The sequence below is a fragment of the Aphelocoma coerulescens genome, chromosome 19 (assembly GCF_041296385.1).
Source record: "Aphelocoma coerulescens isolate FSJ_1873_10779 chromosome 19, UR_Acoe_1.0, whole genome shotgun sequence".
Taxonomy (NCBI): domain Eukaryota; kingdom Metazoa; phylum Chordata; class Aves; order Passeriformes; family Corvidae; genus Aphelocoma; species Aphelocoma coerulescens.
The window spans coordinates 10,642,317-10,655,169 of NC_091032.1; the positions used below are offsets into that span (position 1 = coordinate 10,642,317).

General features: G+C 50.1%; 1 protein-coding gene across 6 annotated transcripts in view; it reads left to right on the top strand.

Annotated features, from left to right (window-relative positions):
• SGSM2 (small G protein signaling modulator 2) overlaps positions 1-5,057 on the top strand; it is a 38,040-nt gene extending 32,983 nt beyond the window's left edge. For 5 of the 6 annotated variants that reach the window (XM_069033213.1, XM_069033216.1, XM_069033218.1 and 2 more), the window contains 7 exons: positions 162-536; positions 1,142-1,266; positions 2,059-2,141; positions 2,571-2,680; positions 3,134-3,230; positions 3,980-4,147; positions 4,420-5,057. In XM_069033213.1, the coding sequence (XP_068889314.1) occupies positions 162-536; positions 1,142-1,266; positions 2,059-2,141; positions 2,571-2,680; positions 3,134-3,230; positions 3,980-4,147; positions 4,420-4,508 (1,047 nt within the window). In that variant the 3' untranslated portion in view covers positions 4,509-5,057. The remainder of the gene's footprint in view (positions 1-161; positions 537-1,141; positions 1,267-2,058; positions 2,142-2,570; positions 2,681-3,133; positions 3,231-3,979; positions 4,148-4,419) is intronic. The other variant, XM_069033217.1, reaches the window with a different exon arrangement.
• Positions 5,058-12,853: the final 7,796 nt, after the last annotated feature.

A 12,853-nucleotide genomic window follows, 5' to 3' on the forward strand; every position in this document is an offset into this window, starting at 1 on the left:
GGACATGCCTGAGGGGCTCTAAGGTTCCCCTACGAAGGAAGATCCCCTGTCAGCAGAGGAAGAGCTCTCCTGATCTCTTCCTTGTAGGTCCTTTAGTCAGATCCAGCACAGAGGAAATGACCACTACTACTGAAGTGTGTGTTTGGTTCTGCATGTCCCAGGTGTTTATATCTGTGGATGAAACGGACTCAGTGGAACAGGACCCCAAAGGGCAGGAGGACCCCGCGCTAACGGCGGTGCCGGCCCCGGCAGCCGTGGAGTTCGACTCGCCCGACTCGGGGCTGCCGTCCTCCAGGAACTACTCGGTAGCCTCGGGCATCCTGTCCAGCATTGATGATGGGCAGAGCGGCTCCTTTGAGGAGGGGGCCGAGGAGGAAGCCAGCACTGAGGTGGGAAGGACTGAGCCAGGCACACCCCACGTGCAGAGAGCCAAGCCAGGGGTGCTGCAGCCCCAGGACTCTGTCTCAGAGGAGCAGCTGTGTTCCCAGGTGGATTATTTAATGGATGTCGCTTCTGTCTGCGCTGCGTCCTACACGGTAGGTCACGCCTGAAGTACCATCATCTCTCTTGTTGCTTTCTGAGCAAACACTGGTACTTTTTCAGATAGGATTTCATGAGAGAGAATCCCAAATTAGAACTACAGCTGGTGGGATGGTAACTGAGGATTTTTGCATCCAAATCTTTCTGTCTGGATTTTGAGCTGGAAATAAGGCAGCAAGAAACATTCGGGTGGTTTTTTTAAGCAGGAGGGCAAGACAAACAATGTGGTACAATTCTAGTGTTACTTAAATCAAGCTAAAACCCCCATCTAATCAAACTGAACCACAACCTAAATCTAGATTCAGGATGCCACCACCTCCGTTACTCTTGCTGTCACACAGCAGCATAGTTTTTGCTTCTCTCTGCTGAAGTTATTTAGCTGAAAATAACCATTTGGAAATAGGACAGGCTTGGCACATTCCCCAGTGAAAACAAATGTGTTTTACCTGGCATTTTTGACAGTAATTGAGTATTTCGATGCCCTCATCTGCTTAGAGTATAATTGTACTGTTTCTGGTTTGGTGATTCTCAGCGCAAATCTGCACAGGGTCCTGGGAATGCTGTGAACTTGGCAGATCTAACTCAAACTTCTCTGTTCTAGATAGAGTTATTGGACACTGTTGCCTTAAATTTGCACAGAATTGATAAAGATGTCCAGAGATGTGACCGGAATTACTGGTATTTTACTGCTGAGAACCTGGAGAAACTCCGAAATGTCATGTGCAGGTAATGAGCTTGTAAACAACTACTTTCACATTTCTGTCACAATCCATAAACTATAATAAAATGCAAATAACAGTCAATAAGGATTCTCATTAATGAATTTTTAAAAACTTGGCAGAAGGAGGAACAGGCAGGATGGCAGGTTAGAGCATGGGTCCAAGTTTGGAATGCAGATTTGAGAAGATTTCTCAAGAGACAGACCCTATTTTAGAGAACTGTTCTCTGAATGTACTCTGAGGTTTGGGTTTCTCCTGATCAGGATGATGCCTCCATGCTCTGAGGGCATGCTGTAAAGGTGACAGTGCCTGTGCCCAGAGACAGTGCTGAGGGACACGTGTAAGTAGACAGAAAGTCTGTATCGACAAATCCAGCCCAAATCAAACCAGTGTCTGACCACTGACAGCAGCTGGAAACGATAGAAAGTTGTTTTCCCATCTGGGAATGCAAATTGCCATGAAGGTGGTTCAGCTACACACACTTAAAGCAGAAAGTGTCATGGACTTTGAGACTTGGAAAAGATAGCAAAATTCCACTTAGGGCAGAAGACAAAAGCCAAAAGCTCAGGTTTTTTTCCATAGACTGCTGGGCATTTGTCAGCTGTTTTTTCCCAAACCACTGAGATGCAAGCCATGTGTGTGAGGGTTGGTCTCTTTATCCAGGCAGCAAACAGTAAAGGGCTGTGAAATATTCTGGGAAGTGTCAGAAGGTTCTGAGACTCACACCTCCAGCAGCTGCTTAGGATTTGATCTCACATATGGAATCAGCCTTCAATACAAGGATTTCTTCTTTCCACAGCTATGTCTGGGAGCACCTAGAAGTTGGTTATGTCCAAGGCATGTGTGACCTCCTGGCTCCTTTGATGGTTATTCTTGACAATGGTAGGAAGGGTTTTCCTTTGGGATATGTTGGTATCCTTAGTGAGGTCTTTCCTTAGAAATGCTATTTCAGGAGTTGTCTGCATTAACCAGGCCTGGGTCACCAGCAAAATCAAACCTGCGACTCCTGGTTCATGTTTTCTCCACCTGTGGCTGTTGAGACAGATAACATTTACTTTACCCAAGTTAGTAAAATTACTGTGTTCTGGCAGCTGCTGACACTGAAAAGTCAACTGCAGGCTGGATTCTTTGACACATAACTAATAAAAATGGTCCAGAGTCAGGAACCAACCTCTCTTTTCATCTAAATCCTGAGATCAAGAGAACAGCAAAGGGGAGAAGACCCTGTTCTTCCCAAGCCCTGCAGTTCCATTATTTTGGTTCAAGAAGTCCCACAGTTGCCAGCACTGAGTGTCTGCCTTGTCCCTGCAGATCAGCTGGCCTACAGCTGCTTCAGCCACCTGATGAAGAGGATGAGCCAGAACTTCCCCAATGGAGGTGCCATGGACACACACTTCGCCAACATGCGGTCCCTCATCCAGGTGAGTCTGGTTTAAGGGTATCTGAAAGAAGACAAGGTTGTGGCAGAGGCTCAGGACTCACCTGATGCCCCAATGAAGGGCAGGAGCTCTAAGGAGCGGGGTTCAGGTGTGACTTAAGAGCTGGGGAGGAGGAGTTGTAAGTGGATTTGTAGAGTTACAGCCTGAGGGCAGAGGTGGAGGCACGGTGGAGGGACGTTTGCCACTTGTTGAGAATCAGTAGGATCTTCACCTTGTTGCTTGGACCTTTAAAGTCATGGTGGAGATCGACTGTGACTCCTCAGGCCAGCACTGAGCCAGGGCACCCAGGTCACAGCACTGGCACACACAGTAAAGGGCTGTTCCTGTGCTGATCAGCTGCTCTTACCACGGGATGAGGAGCAGAGTGGGAGTCCAGCACCTCTGACCGTGGCTGCTTTCACACCACATCGTGACAGCTGATGTTTTCCATTCTAGATTCTGGACTCAGAACTTTTTGAATTGATGCACCAGAATGGAGATTACACTCACTTTTACTTCTGCTATCGCTGGTTCCTGCTTGACTTTAAAAGAGGTAATAATGTTCTGTGCCTGTAGTTTAGAGTTAGAATTGCAATAGCTCTGTGTTTTGGTGTGAGTGTCTGTCAGGATGGTGAGTGGCAGCTGGGATCACTGAAGAGTTTGTAGCCAGGAAAGGTTATGCAGCTCTGAGGTGAAACAGCACTGGAATGAGTCCGAGCTTAGAAAGGGGAGCTGCAAATTCCTGCCCAGTGCAAATGCCTGTTTGCTCAAGAAGGTGGTCCCACTCCTGTAAGCTTTGATACCTCCTGTCTAATCCCTGTGATAGCAAGGAGCAGCTCAGCAATAGCTCAGGAGCTGCTGTACTTTTGAGTGAGGTGCCTTGTATCGTGTGGGAGCGCCCTGGATCCCAGGATCCTTGCACGAGCACACTCCAGCAGTGTTGGTGCTGACAGGCCCACTGCAGAGCCCAGATACGCCTGGACACACGGTCAGACCTGCAGCCTGTCACGTAGCCCTACAACACCCGGGCCCCTGTGCTGCTCTCACATGGTCACTGTGGTTCAGGTACCTTCCTAGGCTTGGCTCTGCACCACCACACCTCCAGGCTCTGGCAGTTGTCCTTTAAAGCAAGTTCCATGCCTTACGTGCCCAAGTGACAGGAGTTGGCTGGAGGAGAGGGGGAGAGGAAAATGAGGAGTCATCAGGTTCTGTTCATGTCTGAGTAAGGCCTGTAGACATTGGTGGGGGGGGACATGGTCAGTTGAATAATCAGATGCTCTTGTAATGTTTATTCCCATTCAGAATTGTTGTACGAGGATGTATTTACAGTGTGGGAAGTTATTTGGGCAGCAAAGCACATCTCTTCAGAACATTTTGTCCTTTTCATTGCCTTAGCACTTGTGGAAGTTTATCGAGAGATTATCCGTGATAACAACATGGACTTCACTGATATCATCAAGTTTTTTAATGGTAAGAGCCATTTTGATAAAAAGTAATGAGACTTTGCTCCTTCTCCGTTCCTGAGACTGTCTGGTGCTGCTCATTTTAAGCTCTGAGTCTCAATGCTGGGACCTGCAGCACAAGGGATTCATCCACTTCTTCTGTCCTTAATTCTCCAAAACCAACCCCCTGCAACTCTTTGGGATTGCTGCTTGTTACACTAATTAATTAATGCTAATGCTACATGAATATCAGTGCCAGGGCAGGAAGGTGGTGCTGACAGTTTTGTCTGTGTCTCTTAGAAATGGCTGAGCACCACGATGCCGCGGAGATCCTGAGGATAGCCAGAGACCTTGTCTACAAAGTGCAGACACTGATTGAGAACAAGTGACCATGGACAGGCTGTCCCCAGGGCCTCGCTGTGAGCCACTGGATGGAGCATTCCTTGCACTGTAATTCTCAATGGCGTTTTAATTGCATCTTCCATGTAATGTAATAAATAGTGAAGAGATGGTAACAGACTTTTAAAACCCAAACTTTCCCTTCACCAGACGAGGCTGGTGTTTGATAGTCCTTGTTACACTCACTTTGTATTTCTAGACAAAATCTTTTTGCATTCTCTATTTCCCTCTCTAGAAGACATCTGTCTTCATCTTTGCGATGTTGAAAGGGGGGATTTGACCTACTGCAACATTTCTATTTTGACTTACTGCACCTTTAAAAAAGGCCTGGATGCACGTTGTGTGCTCTGCCAGAAGCTGCCATGGAGGCAAGGCCAGGTCCACTGTTGGAAGCATTGGATTGGGTCCTTGGAGGAGCATGGTCCTGGACTCCCTGTCTTTGCCTTGAACATGGAAGAGAATGTCTGAGCTCATGTTGCTAAAACATTTGGGTTTGTATTTAGCAGTGATTAAAGTGATAAGGTTCCTGGCTAGGAGAATGGCCTTAACCTAAGTTCATGGGAGCAGTGATGAGCTCATTAGCTAAAACCCCATTTTGGCCTTGGCTGACTGGCTCACACTGTTCAGTCTTTGTGGCCCACACAGACCTGCCTTTGTTTTGCTTTGCAAACTGACCCTGTGACCACTCCCAGCTGCCAGGACCTGCTCTGTGCTGTTCAGGTGAGCAGGTTCAGCCCACACACAGGGCTCTGCTCACGTTGGCAGCTCCTGCTCCCTGTGCTGTGCAGAGCCACGGAGTCACATCCCATGGAGAGCAGATGGCAGTGCCCAGCCTGCTCCAGATCACTCACTCCACACTCCTCCTCCCTCTCCCTGCTCTGCAGAGCTTTCTGGGGGGAGTCTCCATGGGATTCTGCAGACACAAACCCGGCGCTTGTCTCTGCGAGCAGGATCAGCCCTTGCCAGGTGAAGGAGCTGGAATTGCTGAGGGGCTCTGAGCTGCTGCTGCAGCCCCTGCTGGGTGTGGAGCCCTGCTCTGGGCCCTGCTGATCCCCGGTCCTAGTGGTGCCCAACCTCCACAGCCCCTGTGGCTGCTTCGCAGTCCAAAAGTGCTCCAGGTGCATCTGTCCACTTGAAAGCTGAAAATGTATTTTTAAAAGAATGAGAAGAGTGAGAAAAACCTCCAACTCCCAGAGCCCAGGGAGTGATGGATGTACAGATAATACTGCACTATTTTCCTTTGGTATGCTGGGAATGTTCTGTACAGCTGTTTCACACAAATCCAGTCTGTGAACTTTGCTGTATTTGTTAGAACATTCTATCTGATTGGATTTTATCAATGTTGTGTATTATTTATTTTTGTTGGGAGCAGACTATTCTCTTTATTGCTCAATTATTTATGTTTAAATGTAACTTATGAATAAATACTTATTGTCAAGGCATCCTGTGGAGCTCTTTGGGACCGATTTCTCTCCTCCCAAGGTGATTCCAATGACAACAGGGATGAGGCTATCTGGGAGGATAGGACGAGATGTAATTAATGTTTCTCTGATGAGCTGCATGGGCTGTAGTGCTAAAGGCAGTAAGTAGGTCACCATCAAGTAGACTCCTGAGGTCCTGTAGAGGACTTTAAGGGCAGTTTTAATGTACCCACTTGGCTGAGCCTGAGCCAGCCAAGCCCAAGAACAGAAATAGGTTTATGACAAGTGTTAAAAAGTAAAAGTTTCATCCTGAAATTTTAAGCCTGGTTGCGCTGGTTGAATCCAGCTGAGCTGCTGGACTTCCAGAAGAGATCCTCCTCCATCACTCCCTGTTCAAACCCCTTAAGCTCCTCCAGCTATGCCTCCCCTGCAGCAGGGATGGTCCTTCCTCAGTCTCACCTGGCTGCTTGGCTGCTACTGGCAGTTTTTGAAACGCTGTTCCAGGTTTTTAGGCTAAATAGGTCTGCCTGGAGATGAGTCCCTGGGGAGTTATGGAGCATTTTCCCATTCCACCGTAAAAAGGCCCAACAAAGGCCTCTGTGTGCAGGGGTGGATGTAGCCCTCCCTCAGCCACTGCTCGTTACAGCTAATTAAGTATTTATCCCTATCAACAAGGATCAGCCCTTTTTGAAGTGCATCCAAAGACATGTTGGCCTAAATAAACTCCCAGTGTCCTTGTGTCCTCTGCATTCACCTGTCTGCATGGTGGGACTGGGGTGGGCAGAGCACCTGAGCACTACAGCTGGGCTTACAGCTGGCTCTTGTCCCTCTGTGCTTCCCACACATCCCCCACTGGTCCCTTTGCGAAGTCTCAGTAATTTTTAACGCAATGATTCAGACCTGTGGTGTTTCCCCCACCCCCTCTACCTGAGCCCACCCGGGGGTCCAGCCCCACCCCCTGACCTGCTGTCCCCAATGCCACCATGGGGTTTGACTTGCCCTGTGCTGGATGACCGTCCATGTCCACCACGTCCACCACATCCACGTCCCAGAGACCAGGGACCAGGAGAACCTGGGACTCCAGCATCTGCAGGAGAGAGAGCAGTTACACACAGGGCAGCTCTGGCCAGGCTGTTCAGCCCATCCCTCCTCACCCTGCACAGCCCACAGCACAGGGCCCGACTGCCTAACGGGGGTGGGAGAGTCCCAGCAGGGAGGGTCCCGGGCATGATGCTGCTCTGCTGGGCCTCAGTGGGGCTGGCGGGACCCCTCTGCCCTGGGATGGGCTCTGGCCCGAGTCCTCTCGGCTCAGCAGCAGAAGGGCACATGACAGGGCACCGTTTTCCAAGTTCTCACAGATTCCTGAAGCTGCAGAGGCTTTGCTTTCCCCCTGCACATCGTTGCCAGATCCAGACACCCACGGCCCTCGTGAAGCTCTGTGCCTGGTCCAGGTGAGCTCCAGCCCCACGGATCCGTGACGCACCTGGAGCGGCTGCGATGGCTCCAGAGGGAGGGAAGGCATTGGTCTTGGAACTGGGAAATCACAAACAAAGTGAGGGATCTGCATGCAAAGCACAGGGAGGAAAATGCAGAAACCTGTTTCCGATTTCAGTGCATGTTTATTTCAGGTTTATATTTATTTCAGGCAAGTGCTTATTACATGGATATCATTCATGTTGGATACCTAAATTCTGGAGCATGAAGAGCCAGTATTGTACAGCTGAATAGTAAAAATACAATATGTACAAAATTAGTTGCTTTTTCACACAGCAGATGTATCCAAACACATAAAAATCTTTACAGTCTAGTTTGTCAATATTCAGTATTTCAGTAAATTGGTAACACAGTGACACGTCCTCACTGTAAACACGGACTGCACCTGCCCAGGTGAGCGCGAGGCGGGGGCTCCTGTGAGGTGCAGGGGAGGGACGGGGGCTCCAGGTCAGCGATGGCAGCGACTGGGCTCACAATCAGCAGCTCCAGTGACACATTCCTAACGCGGGGAGCACAGCGAGATAAAATAAATAAATAAATGCTTTAGGCAGGAGGGAGGGAGGTCACATGCAGTGACAGAGCAGGGGGGCCCTGCTCCCACCACAGCTCCTCACCCAGAGATGCCCAGGCTGGGGCCTGACCAGAAGCCAATAAATCATTGGGTGGTTGCAGTCAGTCCCTGATATCTCGCTCTGTCAAGCCCCACCACACTTTTGGCTCAGGTTGTTAAGGCGTATCCATAAGGCATTCGCACCGGGATCCCGCTGGCAGCACGCGGGCTCTGGCCGGAGCGTTCCCGATGGCCGGCACGGGGCAGCACCGCAGCCAGCGCGGGCGCCTGTGCCGGCCACAGCAACACAATCTCGGGGAGGACATGCCTGCCTGCCTGCCAGCCAGCCAGGAAAAATCTCACAACAGAGACGGCTGGGCTGGGAGTTTGGGGCATTCCCCTGGCGAGCCGTGGTGACTTCTGCACCAGCGCTCCCTCACACTCAAATTCCTATTCACAGCACAAGGAACGGGGTGAATCAATGGGCCTCATCCAGACCTAGAGCAGAACCAGCCCTGCTGTCCTGATGAAGAGCACAATGACATCCCACAGCCCATTCCCACCAAATCCCAGCACAGAACAGCCCTGTCCCCACACCAACAGTGCAGGGATGGAGGCGAGCAGGGCCTTCCTTCGCTGTTCAGCAGCCCCAGGCAAGGAGTGAGCCAGCCTGGGAACAGCCAAACACAACCTTTGCCAAGACTGCACCCATCCAGTGCTGGGCTCGGGCTGGTACTTTAATAGTTCAAGTTTGGATTATCAAGTTCTGTATAACAGGGACAAAAGGAAGCCGTGACTGATTCTATCCACAGCCTATTTTCCTTAACACTAAACATCCACTTCTAACAACTGATGTTTCACTCAGGGAAGAAATAACCTAAACATAGTGTTCTAATCCATTTTAATCTGTCCCCAATGGTAACAAGGGATGGAAAACAGGCAATAAGTATGAGGATTTTCCTCTCCTCACCCCCATAGCTTTCAGAATCAAAATAAGATTGAAATGAACAACTGTTCAGAAAAAAACATGCCAAGTCTCAGAGGAGCCTGACCTGCGAGTGCTCAGAGCTGCCCACCCCCACGCACGCTCCAAGAGCCCTACAGCAGGCACGTATCTAACTAAGCTAATTAAGCAAGTGCCTGAACATTGAGAGAGGCTGAGCCAAAGTCCTGCTCAGGTAAGCAGAGGTCAACTGCTTCATCTGGCCAAGGCTGCTCACCCTGCTGGGGACACTTGATACCCATCACAGAAAGCAAAGGGGCCAAACAAGCACCGACCACATCATCACATGGGGCAAAGGACATCTTCCCTCTGACCCCTGGCACACAGGGGGGTCTCCCAGAGCCCCTTGTGCCCACCCAAACTGGAATAGTTCTCAATTTTTTCTTTAAATGCAAAAAACGCCCTCAGGATGCAAACCAGTCCAAAGAGACACAGGCTACATACGAAAACCAGACACAATAAGCCTTGCATTGCATGTCTACAGGAATCTACCAGGCGTGCGTACGGACAACCACACCGACACCGACACAGCAGCGACACCTCACCTCCACCTAAACCACCCAAAGGCAATTTTTTTGTTTCTTTTGTTCTTTTGTTACAGAAGGCCACTTTGAAATAAAACAAACAAAAAAAAGACAAGGAGCCCAACAGCAGTGGCAGCAGCCAGCTCAGTGGGATGATGAACGCTCCGGACACGCCGTGGGCACCCGGAGAGCAGAGGCCTCTGCCAAGGGCCGTCCCCTTTGTCCAGCTCTGCTCAAGAAACCAAAACCCAACCGTGCCAGTGGCCCAGTGGTGACACTGGAGCCCCTCTGGCCTTTGACACCCAGCACTCAGCCCCAGCATGGACAGACAGACGGACACACACACGCGTGCAGAAAAACCCCGACGGCAGCAGTTTGGCTCCAGCCCTTATTTCCCCATGTGAGATGTGGGTCACCAGCTGCCCCCACTGTGCCCCCAGGGACATGCGACCACTGCCTCTCAGATCCCACTCAAGCAACTGCAGAGAACGTGGGAAATCAGATCACTTCCCTTCCTAAGCTAAACTATGCAGATCTGGCTAATTTTTACTGGTGAGGTCAGGAATACATTCCTGTATCTAAAGTGTCAGCATTAAGAGCTCTTTTCAGGATCATTCTAAAGTAGCAGTTTGGGTTCTTTGCCCTCTGCCTGCACTTCCCTGGCAGGCGAGCTGGAAGTGGCTTTGGCAGGCGCCGGGGCTGCCGCGGGCAGGCTCAGCCCAGCCGGGCCAGCACGAGGCTCCCTGCGGCACCGCTGCCGTGCCCGGGGTTCTGTGCCCACAGATCTGCTCAGCTTCAAACACCCCTGGCCGTGCTGGCTGAGCTCTAAGCACGGGTCCAGCTCCTGAGCACCATTTGGCTGTCCGCAGTGGGACATGGAGCATGCGGGCTGCAAGGGCACTTGCCCTCAGCAGAACCATCTCCACTGACAAACAGGCTCTGAGCCAGGTGTGACAGGACAGAAAACCCTCTCAAACTACAATGCAGAAATTCCATTTTCTATTGTTTCTGCGGTATGGTTACCAATAACTAATATTATTCAACAACAGAAGAGATTTCTTGTAAACTTCATATTTATTGATTTTTTGGGGGACAAATTAGATCTTATGAATCCCCAAGTGTACATATATATTTATATATAGCTTTCTCCATAGGGAAAACATGTAACAAAGGAGGAGAGACATTCCTAAAGTGCCCCTTGTCATACAGTACTGAACGGGATTTCTAAAAACATCAGTGTAAATCCAAAGGTTCTGAGCAGGAGTAACAGAGGTGGAGAAGAAAGGGCTGTGGCTGCTCTTCTTCCCACAGACTAGAGAGAAGTTTGCTGACTTTAAAAAACAAAACGAAAAACCCGAAAGAAATGTTTCTGGTAGCCCTAAAAAAAGGCAGATGAGAACAGGGGTATGCAAGACATCTGGAGCAGCTCACAGGGCTGGCCAAGGGGGATGTTCCTAATGGGGAGGCGAACACCTGTAAAGGGGATCAGACACACAGCATGGCACAACTCCCAGGGGAAAGAAAAACTAGCCAAGATACAGGACTGGGCAAAGTATGGCCACTTTTTGTGCTCTAAAGTGTAAGGGAGCAGAAGATGAGGTCAGCAGCAGCCCTGTCCATACAGCACAGGCCATTCAATAACCCATCAGAAAGCTCATCTCCCTGGGGCTCAGCCAATGCTCCTGCACTGAGCCCATTCTCAACCCGGCTCCTTCTCTCCTCAGAGGAGATTTTGTTATTTTGTGAGTTGGAACAGTAAAAAGAGGCAGAAAAACACATCCTCCCCTTCCTGATGCCACTGCAGAAGGCAAAGCCACACAGTCCCTCCTGGGAAGGGAGGTGATCCTGCTGCACATACTCAGCCTTGAGGAGTTTCTGATGAGGAGCAACTGACCCAATAGCCAACCCTATCTCAAATACTGGCACACGACGGCCTCCTCGGGAAAGCACCTGCAGGGACAAAGGACAACCAAGCCCTGGCAATTCTGGGAATCCCCCAGTGTTACTGGTGCACTGGACTGAGAAAAACCATCTGCTTAAATATGGTTTTAGGATAAGAAATCCTTCAAGGTTTGCCCATTCTGCAGGAGCTGTGCTGGTAGCACAGCCAAGAGCTTCCTGAACTCAAGGATGCATGAAAGAAAAATAAAACAAGTGGTAACTGGGGCTTTACAAACAGACTTTACACAATTCCCAGTGACACCTGCTCAGAAGGCACAATCACCCCTGAACTCTGCAGTCATTTCTCCTGCCTCCAGATCAGTTTTAACTGGGGACAGTATGGAACAGGCAGATGTTCTCAATTAAACCCCTGACGCTGTTCACAACAGTCCTCAACAGGCTGAAGTCTTGCTAGAGTCAACAGGTCTTTTGGGCAGAGTATGGATGCTGTTCTCCTGCAGGAGACCTTGCCCCATGCTGGATGCAGCCGGGCAGAGAGTGAGGAGCGATGGCTCAGCTGCCCTGACCTCCTCCTCTCCCAGAGCTCCGGGGCTGTGCTGGGACCATCCTCCCATCCTGCCCTAAGAGAACAGCTGCTGGCTACAGCAGCATTTTGCCTGCAGTAAGGACTGTGGAATACTTGTTTTAAAAAGAGGAAGACAGAATGGAGATCATTTACAGCAGTAACTACGCACACAGTGCAAGGACCAGAACATTCAGCCAGCAGCGCAACATGTCCTAAGCAGCCTCCCAGGCAGGTACCAGCAGAGCCAAACAGCATTCCTCCTCTCCTGGCTCTCTGGGATTTGCCACTGACCTCAGACAGGTCTGCCCCAACCACCGGGAAGGGGGAACAGGAGGGTCCTGAGGGATGAGGGTTCTTTGGTGCACGTCTCACTGTCAGACACGAGCTCTCACTGATCTCCTGCAGCAAACCCTTATCCTGCATAAGGGGAGACTGCTTCCCTGTCAAAGAGAACAAACCTGTTCGAACTGCCTGCGCTCTGGAAGGGAACCACATCCCCGTTTATCCCTTTCCAAACCCACCAGCTCCCACACCAAAGCGTGGTCAGGACAGAACAAACTAACAAACATCAACCCATGCAGCAAATCTACCTCATTTCTCTTGGTCTTCTTGTCCCAGGCTCCATCCACCAGGCTACAGAAACGCCCTGCAAGCTGCCAGCACAAAGCACGTGCCTCTGCCAAACAACAAACCCGAGAGACCTGGGGGGGGCTTGGACCGGTAAGAGGGACCCTGACCTGGGCCATGCCATGCACAGAGATCTGAAAAATCAATTATTGCATCAGCAAACCAAGCCAGACAAAATACAAATTCCCCCAAAACCATCCAAACAAAGCATTGTCAACCATTAAAATAATAAAAAACAGTATTTTTTTG